Source organism: Pelecanus crispus, chromosome 3 (genome assembly GCF_030463565.1).
Source record: "Pelecanus crispus isolate bPelCri1 chromosome 3, bPelCri1.pri, whole genome shotgun sequence".
NCBI lineage: Eukaryota > Metazoa > Chordata > Aves > Pelecaniformes > Pelecanidae > Pelecanus > Pelecanus crispus.
This window is the reverse complement of record NC_134645.1, coordinates 77,027,636-77,044,320: the sequence shown is the minus strand read 5'-3', so window position 1 is coordinate 77,044,320 and position 16,685 is coordinate 77,027,636. Positions and strand designations below refer to the sequence as shown.

Below are 16,685 nucleotides of genomic sequence, written 5' to 3'. Positions count from 1 at the left end.
CCATATTTATTTGATCATGAACGTGAAGACTAGGACACAAGTGATACATTCATCCATGAAACAGGGGCTCTTTAGTTAAAATGAGGCAATTTAAACCTGTGTCTCTAACATACCATAGTCACTATTTTGCTGGAATATGTAATGTGCATAGATGCTTACAGTAATTTGGAGAATGTACCACTGTTACAACAGAGGTAATCCTTTTGGGACTGAATGTACATGAACTACCACCAAAATCAGGCAGAATCTTTGCTACCATTTCTTTTTAGCAAGATGGGAAATTGCAGGTTATTGCCAGAAAAAAAGCTTTATACTTCTAGACTCAAGGACCAGATTCACCACACTTATATCTCATAGTGCCTTTAAAAAAAAATTGGTTTAATTTTACTACGCACCAAAAACTTGACTCTAACGCTGAATGGTAGCTTACTCCACACAATCCCTATTACTGCAATGTATCTGTAACAAATGTGTGAAACACCCAGCTACCTTGGCAGACTGACCTTGTGTGTATCTGAAACCCAGAAGGAGCCCCAGGTTGTGCTAACAAATTACTGGGGGAGACAGCTGAAGAAACAGCAGAAGATTATTAGCTCATGAGAAAAGCACAGCAGATGCATCAAAAAAGGACTCTAACGCCTCTAAAGTCTGTTTTGGTCAAGAAATATCTTTGGTTTGTTTTACTCCATTGTTTTTGTTAGAAATAATATGCTGCACCCTAAAGAAAGGGCCTGCCAGGGCATTAGGGACTTTTACAGTAAGTAACTGCGTGGGATTGTTTGGATAAGGTAACGTTCAACAGTGAGTAAGTGTGGTAAAACCCACCACAGAGGTAGGCATTTCCTCTTACAGTCTAGAACAAATTGCTGTCTTGTAAATGTAAACACAAAGATTACTTGGGCATTAGTCTAAAAAATCCATGACACATTGTGCATGAACCTTTTCAGTAAGTACTTCAGTAGGCCATAACTGCACTATTGTGTGATTCTGTTGTAAGGGATTATGCATGATACAACATTAATTTTTCAATAGTTGATAACAGCAGTTGACTGTGCTGCAAACATGGAAATTAATTTGCTCTGAGTCTGCTTCAGGATGACAAACCATTGCACCTTTGGCTACTCTTGCACTCTGTAATGACTGGGAAGCGACTATTTCTCCTAGTAGGAGAAATCCCCCTACTAGGGATAGTATTACAAGACCAAGTGCATGAGCTCTGTAAATTAGCATAGCTCACCCAATACTAGTTTCACTGCACAATAGGAAGAAAAGATAATAAACCAGCAACCAAATCACAATCTGATAGAGTTAATTTGCAGACATCTCCATAAAAAAATCTCATCCTGTGAGCCCCCACTTTACTATTGCATAATTAATTTCAACATTTGCATTAATTCTCCACAATACTGGTCATCTTCATGCTGTATTATTTAATCTGCTCTGAAGTTCTTCTATATGAGAAAATAAATAGTAGATGAAAGTGATATATTAGTTTTTCTGTGGTGTTTTAGTTACATAAGTCCCTGCTATTTCTCCATTTTAAGAGACTAAAATCAATCACCAAAGTTTGTTGCCAGTAGTGGTTTTGTACCTGGATAAGGACTTCATTGCATTTAAAACTTGTTCTAAACGAACTCATCGTTGGAGTTAATGAAAGGCTACCATGGGCTTTAATGGGCATTGCTTTGGGATGTTGGGTGTGAAATATAGCCATATAACCACCTCTTTTTAAAAAAACTTAAAATGTATTCCTCAGACTCTATTTCTGCTGCATAGAGTCTTCCAAATAGCATTGTAAAATCTTGCATCAATGCTAGTAGTACCTGTATGCATTTGTTAACACATACATGAACAAAAGTATTGATATACTGCCATAATATACTCTAAAAGTAGCAATAACTCTGCTACTCATAACAACTGAGGAACAAAGTTGAAACCTTGAGGTAGCCTTAATGTTAACATGGTACAGAGAACACTAATAACATCAATTGATTTAACATTAAGGGAAAATCAAAAGGACAAGAAAATGTTCAATCATACGTTCACTTAAACCATTACAGCTTCCAAAAGCACTCAATTGATTTTCTTGAGAAAATCATTCCTGAGAAATTATTTTATTTTCTCACAGAGAAACTCACCTCAGTACAGAAGTAATACAGAAACCCTCAGAAATAAAAAGCCCCCCTTGTCTGCACAGGACACTAGTGGCAGAGCAGATCTCTCTATCCATTTTGCGCAGAGCTCTCTCTTGGACATTCACTTGGGCACATACCTCCTCAGCCTATTGCCAGCAGTCTGAGCAGACTCTCTCAGGTTAACTTTCAGTGGAGAAGAACCAGGTCATTCTGTCCCCAGGGAGGCTTGGAAAGGAACTCTGCAGTCTGGTACCCCCAGGTGACCCTGAGCCAAAGGACAGAATGGTTCCTTCACATGGGGGCAGATTTCTTAACCAAATGGTCTCCCAGTTTTCAGGGTAACCTTTTAGGGTGACAGATGGGAAGCGTGACACACTAAAGACACCTTTTACTTCCAGAGGTAAAGCTGGAGCACATCAAACTCCATATCAGTGTGTATATTATCAGCCCAAGACCCACACACATGGTTTCTTTTCTAAGAGTTCACAACAGTATGTCAGAAATGTGTGTCAGCACCAAAGGAAGTTTCTGGGCGATTTTTCAAAACTCTGTAATAAGAGCAAGATCTCATTTTCTCTTTTCTTTCCTTGCGGGTATTCAGAAAGCTAATAATTATCTTTCCCAGCTAATCAAGTTGTCATTCTGGAACAGCAAAAAACATCAGGTGACTTTCTATGGATACTGATTCACCCATGTCAGTGGCTGAGAATATGTACACACTTCTAAACATTCATAAAGCTGTAGGAGTTTGGGAAAAGCATACAATAAAAGGAACAGAAACCCAAGAACCTCTCTTTTGAAGTAGAGGTAAAGGAGACCACTAAGGGGATTTAGGACCAGTCACCTCCTCCAGCCGCTGTGACCCAGAGACCTCCTGCTTGGCTGCTGGAGCCCCGCCTGGGGACACAGGGTCTCTGCCGATGCTGAGGGATGTGGCTGCCGCCTTCCCCTTTGCAGGTTCAACCAGAGATGAAGCTGAGCCTGTGTCTCAGACCCCCCCAGAGAGGACACTGACATGGCCGGTCACACAGGCGGCCACAGATGAGGCACTGCCTCCAACAGCACCCGTGTACAGGACTCACATAGAACACAGGCACGGTCCCCTCCTCCTCCTCTTTGGCTGGCAGAACCAGAAGGTCACTAGCGATGGTGTACATACACACACACACGCACACTTTCTAGATTCACAAGCACATTTGCAGATCCCCCCTTCAAATACCAGCACAGACCATCCCATTATCCAACAACCCTGACCTGATCCCAGCCCCTCTTACCCACACTCGCCTCATGCATGCTGGCCCCCCCAGCATCTGGTTTCGAGACATACCCCAGTGGCTGGTGGCCGAGACCCCCACCCACTCCAGCATCCGTCACTGAGACCCCACTTGCTCCAGCAGCTGACACCACAGGCCAGGGGCACCCACACCCCGGCTCTGACTCTGGTTGCTGGCCCAGCACCCAGTCCAGCAGTCCCCCCAGTAGCTGGCACTTAGTCTTTGCAGCACTCACACATGGGACAGAGGGTAAAGTTACACAGAGACATAGTCAAGAAAGGATTTATTGAGAAGACGGGGCAGACTGTGGTGACCAGGCGCAGGGCTCAGCCAGACAAGCGTACTGACTGGCCCCGTTTTACATGTGAACAGCAGCTTTTATACTCCTTTCTGTCTACTCTCTCCTTGTTCCTCTCTGATCCCTTTTCCCTAAATCTTGCTTCATTACTTGACATAGCCCCACAGAGCCCTCTCCAACATCCTGGACCCCCAGGTTTGCATCCTTATCAGTTGCAAAGCCCGAGTTTGCCTGCCATGTCTTGATAGCCCATCAATTAGTGTGACTGACCAGGTTTGTTTCTGATTATTGTCTTTGTTAACATTAATCGGTCAGGTTTGCTGTCTCTATGTGTTTGTCTCCCTCCCTTTCCTTATTGGTGAGGTCCTCAGATAATCTTCCTGAAAAAGAAACATTCCCATGCTCTGCACATCCTTATCGGTGCGTGCGAGTGGGCAGGTTTGTCCTCAGCACCACCTCCCTTCTCATGTGTCCCTCAGGTTTGTCTCTGCATGTCCTTGTGTACGGCTCCGTTCACCACATACCCTTAGAGGAGCAGAGACCCCTTCCATATACCCTTACAAAGACTTCCACTAACTGAAAAGATCAGTAGTTTCAAAAGGAAGATTGAGGTTTGTGAGTTCTCATCATTTCTGAAATTCATGGTATATATTCATTCCCACATGTGAGTCTCAGATTTCTTTTTTTCTCCACTTTTGCAGTGAGGTTTGAAAAGGTGTGCTGCAAAATCATTTGTGCTATAAATACAGGAAAATGTTATTAATTAAACTAGCACGATAACTGCTTTAGTGAGAGAAAGCTAAGGGAGAATGTTTACCAACGTTACTGAAGATAAATTTATAGTGTAAAATATAGATTATAGAGAAGTCTGCATAGAAGTAATGAAAATGTCAATTAGTGCAATCCTTTATGGAACCATCATTTATTATTTAATTCACTGCTTTGTTTTTCCAGTTTTAATTGATTAAGATTAGTGTACCAGCACGGAAAAAACGTATTTATTTCTATTTGGATTAAGTGATAAAGAAAAGGAATGACTTCATGATCCATATTTTGTTTGATCTTCTGAAAAGTTATTTCCAGATGAATTCTAGGCATGTCTGGAGAATTGAAAACTGCAAAGATGTAGATTTCTATTCTAATTACTTGTAACTCTTTTTACGCAGTTATGAGATGCAAACCTGAATGTCAACATTCAAGAGCACTCCAAAGAAAAATAAGCTTCTTAACTAAAGAAGTTTAATCTCTTATTTGTAAAGTTCTAACACAAGAAGGGTCTTCAAATATGTCCAATATAGTAGTATTTAAAAATCACTGAAAATTGTTTTTTCCTCTTACATATAGTAGTAAATATGTAATAATATTTTGGCTTTTTTTAAACATCACCTAATAAATTATACTCTTTCTTTGCTATGCATATTTTGCTTGCATAATTTGTAAAGGAACAGAACATTTTATTACGGAAAAACATCTGAATCCTGATTAATCATATTTTCTCTACTAATCTGTTCTAACATTAAAGTACAGGTAAATCACATTGTGTAAACTAGGCTACTGGAAGGCTGCATCATTATTATAATGTTTGCACAAGGCACCTCTGCTATAGCCTCATGTTAGGAGATAATGTCTGTAAGACAATAACAGGACTCTTCCTGGGTTTAGTTCTGCATCTTTGGTAGGAAGCAAAATTAATTGATAGGTAAATCTGTGAGGGTAAAGTCACTGAGGTCTGCAGCCCAGGCTGCCTCGGGTGCATTAGGGTAGATGGGGCAGATAGGTGTGGTCTGTAAAGGACCAGTCCCTGAATTTCACAGGGACCTGTGCAGCGGTACCATTTCCCTTTGTGCCTATTTATTTTGAGGATAGGTTTTTTGAGTCACTCATGACTAAGCAACCAACAATCCGAAAAAAAGAGCCAAACACTTGTTTAATAACATAAAACTTTCTACAGAAGTGAGAGGTTTTTTGTGAGGTTTGGGTTTTGTTTTTTTCCTAATAGCTTGGTCTTTGCCCACAGACAGAAATAAAGGATTGTGCAGTGTCAACACCTACGCTTTTGCTAAACAGACTTGACAATAGGTCCGTAATTAGACATGGCAGTGATGTACCCTCTGACATTGCTTATACAACAGTTCCGGCCTCTGGTGAAGTACAAAGGGAATAGATCAAAGAAAGTGGATGGGCCTGTGCACTTTTTATAAAATACTTTCTGAAACAGAATAACGGGGCTAGAGGAGCCATTGGTTTGACCTCGTAGGGTACCTCTTATGTTTTTATGACTTAATCTCTTCAGTACAGATATGATCCTACACAAAGAAAGCCCCAAAGTCTTCTATAACCAACAGTGCTTTTTACATGTTACAGAATAATTCTTCACAGAGATACCTGACCTAGTTTGTTTAAAATCAGCCCAGCTTTAGGACTTCTTAGCCTGGCTGAACTGTTGGTTACTATTTTTCAGTTCTAAACCTGCTCAGAGATCGCTCAGCTCTGCACAGCTCTGTATTGTGCTGTGTGGAGAGCCATCAAAGACACCTATTGAGGAAACAGCAACCATTGTACAATACCTGGTAAACGTTTTTGCCAACAACGTTGCTCAAAACCAACTAATCTAGGCTAGCATGCACAATGCTTATTCCTACTGAGTCTGAAGACAAGACAGCAAACAGGACTATTGAGTTATTCTGACCAGTATATGGTCTTTGTTTTTCTAAAAGGCACTGTAAAGGCCACTTGGGTTTCACAGTGCCGTAAGAAAAGCTAACTGGCTATGTTTGCAGGTTTTAAAGATATTGTTTCTGGTCTTCACATGATTCATTGTCAAATCTTTCACAACGGGGTAATGGAAACTAGTATATAATGATTATAATGTATAACATACGCACTAATTTCAAATAAAGACAAGGCAGGAAGAAATTTCTTCATTTCTCAGAATTTGAATAGACAATGTTGTATATTTAGAAAACCACATTTTCAGAAAATAGGTGACCTAAATCAGACCAGTTTGCATGAACTAATCTACAATGCCATAATTCCTTCCACCTTTCTGAGCACAGACACACATTTTCTGGACATGGGTGTGTAAATACTGCTGGTACTTGACAAAATCTGACATTTCACAGTTCTGTAAACCATCTCCTTTTGTGTTCAGTGTACCTTTGCATATTTAAGATGCGAGCAGAAATGAAGACAAAGTTTGAGATGTGCTTGAAAACAGCACTGGAATGCTCAACCGCAACTAAACAAGTTAAGTGATTAAATTCATGGTCTTTTTGTATTATTCAGTCATTTAAATTCAAGAGAGGCACTCCAAAACATCCATGTCAGTTCCAAACTTTGGGTACCTCAGATGCTATGAACACAAGGTCAAAAAACATCAAAAGCATGATCTTCTGGCTTTGCAATACACACATTGTCTCACAGGGCTGTTTTGCATGGTCTTAAAAGTATCAGTCTTATAAACTTCCTCTGTGTTGTGTGTGTGTACACGTGCATGCACACACAAAAGCGCATACATAAAATATATCAATTGAGAGAAAAGATGGAATTTCAAATGAGTTCACATACAGCCATTTCAATGATTTATAATAAATACATATTTTGGTGATAAAGAAAGCTTTTCTACCAAAAACCATATGAGACTTTTGTACTTAACTTTGGTACTTAACATAACAGGTTCAAAGAATGTGAGAATAACCTACTACTACTTTCTGTAGTCGTGTTAGCAATGAACAGTTTTTACAAGTTCATTTTGGTACAAGGGTTAGTGTTGATTCTGGTGGTGTCTTTCGGAGTTTGGACTGTAATAGAGAGAGGAATTATGAGAGCAAGGGAGAGGGAGCACACAGAAACCACAGTGGACTACATTCAGTTTTCTGAGGTGTTCAGCAGAATCTAAGGTTTCACTTTAAAAAGAGCCTCTAGACATTTTGGCTCTAAATACCACTTTGAAAAATGACCCACATGAACCAAAGAAACCCCATAAGCCTGACTTTGCAGAAAGTCTGAAACAGGTCAGCCCAGGGAATGCTCTATTGTTCACGTATAGTAACTCAGATTCATTCAATGTATGAAATAGTTAAAGCTGAGTCAGGTCACCGAAGGTGAAGGAATTATGGAGATTGACAAAAATAACCTACAAGTCACTTCTGCTTTCAAAGGATTGTTTAAAAAGCTCATTGTGGAATTGACTGGTGAGGTTTCATTGATTAGGTCTGGGGCTCGGTTTCCACCAGCTGGGAAATACCTACATAAGAAATCTCTCTGAAATAAGGAATGTTTCTGAAACTGGCAAAAGTTAAAAGTAATTGCTGTGATCTTCTTTGACATAATCTACTAGGAATCTCTGTGGATTTACTTCCCTCAGCACAGCAGTCTTGTGTCAATAATATTGGCATGAACATATGGAATGAAGCGGACTTTCAATAAACAGCCAACAGGTCCATCAGGATGGCAAGCGAGACCCCCCTCTACCTTTCCGCTAGAAAAAAAGAATTCATGTCACTCCAAGAGTGAGGGGGTTTTTTTACTTTTGCTTTATTAAAATTAACTGTACAGCTGGACTATATTTGTTGTCCATAACAATTTGCACTATGTCGTTTTCTTGTTTAGTTAAAACAACTGGCAGTAATAAAATAAGGGCAGGTGAATGCGTTACTATGGTTCCTGTTTATAGTGCAGAATAACAGGCACAGAAAGAGCACAGAGACAGGAAGGTCACACTCCTTGCCAAGGAAATTTATATCTTTTAATTCAGATTTTGGTGTTAGTCGAATTGCTCCTTCTGATCATCTTTGCTGGACATGCAAGCTAAATTATGTGACTATATCTCCAATTGCATTTTTTGCTTTGCTGCTTCTAAATGTTACATGTCTAAACCCAGAAAGAAGAGCATTCTGAAGTCATGGGATGCAGCACATACAACCTCACTCAAACTTCCTTAGAAGTGAAAAATCTGTCTGGCTTGTGGTTTTGATTGCTACCTGTGATGCAGAGAGAAGAAAAGCACTAAGTGTTCTTAGAGTTGCTGATTTATCATTAGCATAGTCTGTGTCTGCTTTTGGTCAGATATTAAGTAAAATAATGTTTTTGTAGTAACATGTTTATTTCCTCATGAAGTGAAGTTCACTGTGTGACTATGGTTTGCAGATGAATGCTTCCACACCCGCTGGCTGCCTTGTCCCACCTATCCCAGGTAGAGCCAGGAGAACACACCTGTCTCCAGAGACACTAGGTACAATCCCTTCACAAACCCTCCACCTGACAGGTTGTTGTTAGTATACGGAGTACTGCAGGTGCTAGAAAAGATCAGCAATAAGAAGATGCTTTACTGGTAAATATAAAAATTAAGGGCCTTGTTTCCTCAGTCTGTCCAAAACAGCCTTCATGATAGCAGATGTGCATTTCTCGGACGTATTCAATCTTATGCGCCACACATTTGGACTGCAATGCTGCAGCAGGCAGAACCCAAGCCATGGATTTACCTTTTTTTTCCCCCTTCCCCTATTCAGATTGTTCCTGATTTCACCCAAGTCATTCACACTGGAAGGAATCACTCAAGCCAAAGGAAGGAAGCAAGAGAAACTTTTTTTTTAACAAGATATCACGCACAAATAGGAAGTGTTTGACTTTTGGCATGAGCTAGTTATGTTATATAATATAAATATAATAAATATATTAGCAAAATATAAATAAAGTCTTCCTTCAATTTGAGCATACATTTTCTACGAATAAACTTTCATCTGAGGGTAGCAACACAGTAAAGAAATCTCATTCTTTCTCAGTTCTGCTTGAACATTCTGATAGCCAAGGATACACAAAAATTCCCTTTGTTATACATAGTATTTAATTTTTCTTTTCCTGAGGCTGGAGATATTACACATCCTTTCTGCCCTTTCATCCAGTTATTGATCCACCCTATCAGCACTACCTCAGTCATATTGGATGGTGTCAAAGAGACTTCCAAGAAGAAAAACTGTTATCTAAAGGAGGACAAGGAAGAAAAATTTCTCACTTTCCTTCTTACTTTACTTCATTCTCTTTTACCAAGAAAAAGTTCAAAAAAGCCTTTTTTCCCTGAAAAAATTCACAGACACTTCAGCGAGGAGACAAAATGGTCTGCTGCAGCACTTGCCAAGAACAAGCAATTACCTAGCATTATCTTCTGCCAGAATGGACAACACAGATCCAAATGGACTTTCTGATCTCTAATTGTCTCTATAATAATGACCATGTCAAAATGTTGATAAAAAAGGCCCAAATATATTTTGTTGTTAATAATCTTGAAGGCTACAGGCAAAACTGAAATGATTGGCAAAAGAAATTTGACTGCTCTGCATGCAGCTTTCAAGCACATATTGGTTAAACTTACATAGTGGCCCTGCCATCTCTAAGTCATTCCATGATGTATAGAATATTTCATGCCCCTCTATCCCTTTATTTAAGTGAATTTACAGAGTATCCATGCAAGCATATTAATGTCAAATTTTTAAGAAGTTTATATGCAATCATGCAATCATGCTGAAATCAGCTGCTAAAGAACATGGCCAGTTTGTTTTTCTTCCCAAGCTTCCTAAGAGTCATACCACGAATCAAGTCTGTTTCCCAGAACAGTTTAGACAGTTTGTCATGATCTAATAAGATGGAGATCAGTCCAGAAATAAGCTAAAATTCCCATTGTTTCTGTAGACATACAGAAGCTACCTGGTGCTAGGGAATGTACCTTCATCTATCTCTAAGACTGTTGTTGATCAGCTGTGCCTGGCAAAGCATAAACAACACACTGCAAATATATGGTATATATGCATATTGACAGGTGAATATGAGATTGTAAGTCTTTCATTCTTTGTCAGTTCTGTGCTGGAACCATAAAGGACTGGTATAAAGGATGCAAGGATGCAATAAAAACTTTTTCTATTTCCACAAATGTCTATATCATGGCCGTGAGCAATTGGCCAATATGAAAGGGGAGAGCTAATTAAAATCAAAATGGAAAGATTAAAGAAGTTAAAGTTTGGCCAGAGAATATGATTAAAGCATTGTCCTGGTTTCGGCTGGGATAGAGTTAATTTTCTTACTAACAGCAGGCATAGTGCTGTGTTTTGGATTTAGTAGGAGAAGAATGTTGATAACAGGCTGATGTTTTTAGTTGTTGCTGAGTACTGCTTATACTAGTCAAGGACTTTTTCAGCTTCCCATGCTCTGCCAGGCGCACAAGAAACTGGGAGGGGGCACAGCCAGAATAGTTGATCCAAACTGACCAAAGGGCTATTCCATACCATATGACGTCATGCTCAGTATATAAACTGGGGGGGGTTGGCCGGGGAGCAGCGATCGCTGCTCGGGAACTGTCTGGGTATCGGTCGGCGGGTGGTGAGCAATTGCATTGTGCATCACTTGCTTCGTGTATCATTATTATTATTATCATTATTATACTGTTACTATTAGCATTACTATTTTACTTTATTTCAATTATTAAACTGTTCTTATCTCAGCCCAGGAGTGTTTCTCACTCTTACTCCTCCAATTCTCTCCCCCATCCCATCGGGGTAGGGGGAGTGAGCGAGCGGCTGCGTGGTGCTTAGTTGCTGGCTGGGGCTAAACCACGACTTTAATTTTAAATAAAGAGACATTAGAATAACTTTTCTCACCCTCATTCTTTTACTGTGGGGAAAACAAGCGTTAGTTCTTCAAACCATCATTACCGTTGCTCTTATTGTTTCACTAGGATAACAGACGTGTGAAATGCAGTGGGTGGGTGAAAGGGAATTCTTGGAGGAAATTGTAGCAAGAAATATTCTAGTTGGATACAAGGCAAAAAAATCCTCGCCATGAGGATGAAAAGCTCAACTGGAAATGTTCAACTAAGCAAACGGGTCTAACTTTATTTTGGCCATGTTTGAGTTGGGATGACTACTTCAAATGTCCTTCAGAAGTTCTTTCCAACCTGAGTTAGTCTATGGTTACATGTGTGTGGCCTGACAGCAGACAGTCTTGTATACATATGAAGATCACTAAAGCTAACTGACTTAGAAGGAAATCTATGAAAAGTCAACATCTTTAGCCAGATTAGTTTTGGTACAAAACTAAAAACTCATTTTGGAGGAATTTCTTCATCTGAGAGCTGTAAAAGCTCTCCATTTCCTCCTCTCCAGTGTTTTAACAATCTATAAAGAGAAATCTTTTGCTAAAACTTAGTCTTTATTGATAAAGGGAGAAAGGTATATAAAAAGAGTAAAATAAAATAAAATCAATTCTGTAGCAAGAAAAACACAGGGTTATGCAACAATGCATTTTGGCAAACTTAACATCGTATTTGATGCTGTAGGTATAGAAAGATAAGAGCTTATCTTAAGATCTGTGACTGTTGTATAACTGAGCAAAATTACTTTCAAAGCATTAACAGCAAGCAGAAATCTTAGATGACTTGTAATAAAACTAGTTGTTGAAAGAGTGCAAAGGCCAAGCTATGTTGAATTAGAGCCTACCACCACTAGTGGTTCAGAAAATGCCTTCCCTGCAGATTAATTTCTGCAATTGGAAGAATTCTTTTGAACATGACCATTGAAAGGGTTGTCTGCCTGAATACAGAAATAGAAACAGCTGGTCAGACTCCAGAAATTAAGGTCTTCAGGTTAGAGAGGAATCTTACAGTTGCCCTAAGATGCCTCTAGCACAGATCTTACAGCTGATAAAATACTGGCATAATCATATCTGAGCCAATTTTCCTACCCCTTGGTAGCACAGTGGGCAGATCAGATTGGAGATGATGTTTCAGGTCCAAATGAGATTTAACTGAAAAGCTGCAACATCATCCCTCTAAAGTCAACATTAATTCTGAGACTAATAATGAATGCCATTTCTGCTGTCTCTTCCCACACTGACAATTTTTGCCAAAATATACCTCTGGAACTGCAGTCAGGCCAATTTCAGCAAATGCTGCCTCTGACTGCAACACACATAAGTAACTCTGCATCCCACGCTGACTCAGACCTTACTCATCCTCACTAGGGAGCCAAGTAACTGATTTTGTGTGATTTCTGCTCTAGTTCAGAATATTAAATAAGATTGGACATGTTCTGAAGGCACAGAAAAACATGGGCTGCATAATTAAACTTTGTGAAAGTTTAACAAATTCAATTTGTACTCCGTTACCATAGCCACTCTTTTGCCCTTTGCAGTACTTACTCCAGTTAAGTTTGTCCTGAGAATAGAGATTTGCCTCCAGAGAAGAAACAAATAATGTAGAGGAAACCATAACAAAACTTACCTGTTAGAGACTCCCTTATCATTTGTAAGAAGATGTAAAGGTGTAAAGACAGCTTCCTGAAACTCTGATTAATTTACAACTTTGCAGCCGGTTAGGCTGAACACTGTTTGGAGCAGGGGTCATATCTTTTCACTCTCTGTGAAGCATCTGACACACACTTACTATTATACAAATAAAAATAATGAACCATCACTGCGGTAACCAACCTGATATTCCCAGATGCTTCTTAAACAGGTGATTAGGGGGTACCAGAGAGGGAAATGATTTAAACAAAAAAACAAACCCCTCAACACTCTGCCTTTTGTAATTGATTTTCTTGTGACCACGGTGCCTTTTCCTTGCACACGCCAACTAGTGCTATCAGTGGTAGGACCACTGGAGGTTGAGTGTGGCAGGGTACTACTCAGCAAGAGAAAAGGCCATAACCTCCTGTCCCAAACCCATTTAACCTAACAGAAAAGAAACTGTGGTGTGCTATGCGAGTTACTCACGGCTCAGCTTCGATGCTCTGGTCAGCAGCTATGTAGTTGGCAGGGATGTAGCCCTGGAGCTTGCGGCCAGGACAGACTGACCCTGTCGGCAGGACGAGCCTAGCGTACCACCAGCCCTCGTTGGATGCATCCAGCACTTCAAGCTTATCCCCGGCTCGGAAGCTCAAGTCCTCCTCTGTGCGAGCCTCATAATCGAAGAGTGCCACAAATTTGCAAATATTCACCAGATGCTGGCCAGGCAGTGGAGGTAAAGGTTTCTCTTTTATCTTACTTGCTGCATCTTTCTGTCCTGCTTGGAAGTCATGCCTTACCACAGCAAGGTTGGCGAAGACTTGGCCAACTTTCTCATCCTGCTCACCATCTCTCCCTGAGAACAAGCACGGGATGTAGGGCTCCAAACAGGCACAGTGCTTCTGGCAAAAGTTTCCCATCCTGTTTCCTTGTGCCTTCCTCTGCTTCTGCTTTTCTTTTGCTTTTCCCAGTTACGATACCCTTAGACCAATTTTCGCACCATCAACATTTTAGCTTTTTGCAAGGCTTCTCCCCCTCCTCCTTTGGCACAGAATGAAACAACTCTTGGCACAGCTGGAAGCTTCTCTCCGAGCCCCACTGCGAGCTCATTACAGGCGGCTCCTGGATCGGAAGTGAAACCTGAGTATCCAAGTGCCGGAGCACATGTGGAGGGGATTTCTCACTTCCTCTTTGGAACAGGAAAGCAACACAACAGCTGGGCTGGGCTGAGCTCTGGGAACAACAGGGGAGCGTGGAGCCTCTTCTCCCACAGCAAAACCATAAAGTCAGAACATCTAGGCAGGGGAGGCGTCTCAACTCTTACTGCTTGGGATGGGTGTTTTCTGGCCTCAGGTGGGGTCCTGTCATATGATCAGCGGTGAACGTCTGTAAAGTCTGTCTTGGTAATGATTAACCAAGCTGACCTGCCTGTTTCATGGACAGCTTGAATATTTCTTTTTGTTTCCTGGTTTGCGCAGGTTTCGGTTCTCAGTTGGAAGCCTTCGCTCGCCGGAGGCCTGCAGACGCCCTCACCTGGAGCGCACCTGCAGCTTCGGCTCTCCCTCACGCCCAGGTGCTTTCCCCTGCTGAGTGCCCGCCCTTCAAACCAGTCCTCTGGCTTTTTTGTTTGTTTGTTTGTTTTGAGCTGGGTTCTGCATTTCTTACAAGGAAAAATAAATATATGGGGCTTACAAAAATACAGAAATAGATTTTAATTAATTCCTCACTCTGCATTTTAAAGAATCAAAGGCACTAGCCAAAAAATTGCTATAGGTAGTCGGCTAATTATACCAATCACATGTAAAAATAATGGCTGTCTTCCAGTCACCAAGTAAGCCAATGAAACTAAGCTGACCAGTATGTTCCCATTTCTAAAGCACCTATAACCTGGCATACAAACCAAGCACAGGTGTCTGGATACTGCTGTGGCAAAGCAGCCTGGAGAGGTGTCTGCCACATCCCAGCAGTGCAGCCCAAAGTCAGGAAAGGTCTGTGTTGGAAGAGAAACCATCTTCATTAGTCTTGCTTCAAGAATTATCTACAGTTACTGAAACTAGAGAATATTAGAAAAGATGTATTAAATAATCTCATTTTTTCAGTGTGCATATTTGATAGATTTCCTGTAATGTTTTGTGGTTCTGGCAACTTGTGCATTAATCTGGCAAAGATCTGCACACACATTTACTGCACAGAACAGTTTCATCATGACAATGGAGCCACTTACATTGTACAGAATCAACCTCATGCACAGCTCTTTGCAGGATCAAGACCATTCTTTACACTCAAGTACCAAAATACATACACATTAGAAAGCATGCTGCATTCACTGACACTATTCAGATAAATATTTATAGCTGTAGCTAGTATGGGGCTTAAGCCTACAAATATTTGTGTGTATCAATATCTTATATGAAATAAACGCAGGCATTAAATTCATCTTCTCTCCCAATTTATGCCCCTGCTTGGCTTTACAAGACCAGAATGACTTTTGCTGGAAGTGATCAATAACTGTAAATCAGATTACTTTCCTCCCAACCAACTCTTCAGGATCAGTTCTATTTACGAAACAAGTAGACTTTAACAAATAGCCATGAAATTCATTAGTAAGATTTAAAACTCTCCGCAAAAAGACAGACGAATGGGGTTGCTGAAAACTGCTGAGAAGATTTCCGAGCCTGTGTGGGGCAAGACCGTGGCTGAGCTGTGGTGGCCACACTGCAGCAGTGCCTCTGCAAGGGTCTTTGTTCCCATGTTGGTGACTTTATTGAGGATTCTCTGAATTTCTGAAAATAAAGCAGTACTCTTTATGTTTTAGAGACTATATAATTTTATCACAAGCAAGGAAAAAATGAAAATGTAATGAAAATGTAATAAAAATATTCTTGCCAGTTATACTGAAAAAAATAAAATCTGATAAAGCCCATAATCCTAATTTTCATGCTCATGTTTGGAACAAATGAGGATAATCATATATATTCAGGGGCTTTTCGATATAAACTATCATCTGAGTCCTCTGCACTGGTATTAGATATAATTTAACAGGATAATCTTTGCAGCACCTATTTCTGAGCTTAATTTAGTTCTTTTGCCTTGCATCCCACTATATTTTCTTTTTGCAAAAGGAGGCCAAATAGATATGTATTGTTTACTGGCCTTCTGTATCTTTACTTAATTTGTTTTGGAGACTGAGTGTCAAAACAGAAATTGTCCAGATAAACAAGCTAGTGGATGTAAAGTGACTGTGAAAGACTTAATCAGATATATTGATGAATTTTATTAGCAAAAATGCTTTGAGAAGGACACAAAAGTCTCACCTCATTCTTACAGCCAGCAATAGCTAGGGAGAAAGATGAATTTATTATGACCAGAATGGCACATTTACAGTATGGATACTGAAATTTAGTGTTCTGGTGCCTATATTATTAAAAAAATCATTAATAATGCATGCAGTTTCTTGAAATACACAACACCTTAAAACAAAGATGGATCATTTACAATCTGTGTCTGACAGGATCATATAAACTTAGTTTTTAGAAAAGGAAACAAATCTATTCAACCAAGTAGTACTTCCCCCTTCAAACTAGGTAATTCCCCATTGCTTTTAAAGTATATTTCCTCATTCCACAAAGAAAAAATTCCACACTGATGCTTTAGGTTTGAGGATGACAGATACCTGAACTTTCTTTTTATATTCTATGTATTGATTAC

The 16,685-nt window shown here is 40.0% G+C and overlaps 1 protein-coding gene across 1 annotated transcript in view; it reads right to left on the bottom strand.

The window, feature by feature from the left end:
- FRK (fyn related Src family tyrosine kinase) overlaps nt 1–13,897 on the bottom strand; it is a 55,866-nt gene extending 41,969 nt beyond the window's left edge. The window contains exon 1 of the mRNA XM_075708551.1: nt 13,467–13,897. Within this exon, the coding sequence (XP_075564666.1) occupies nt 13,467–13,897 (431 nt within the window). The remainder of the gene's footprint in view (nt 1–13,466) is intronic.
- Between the last annotated feature and the right edge of the window lie 2,788 nt (nt 13,898–16,685).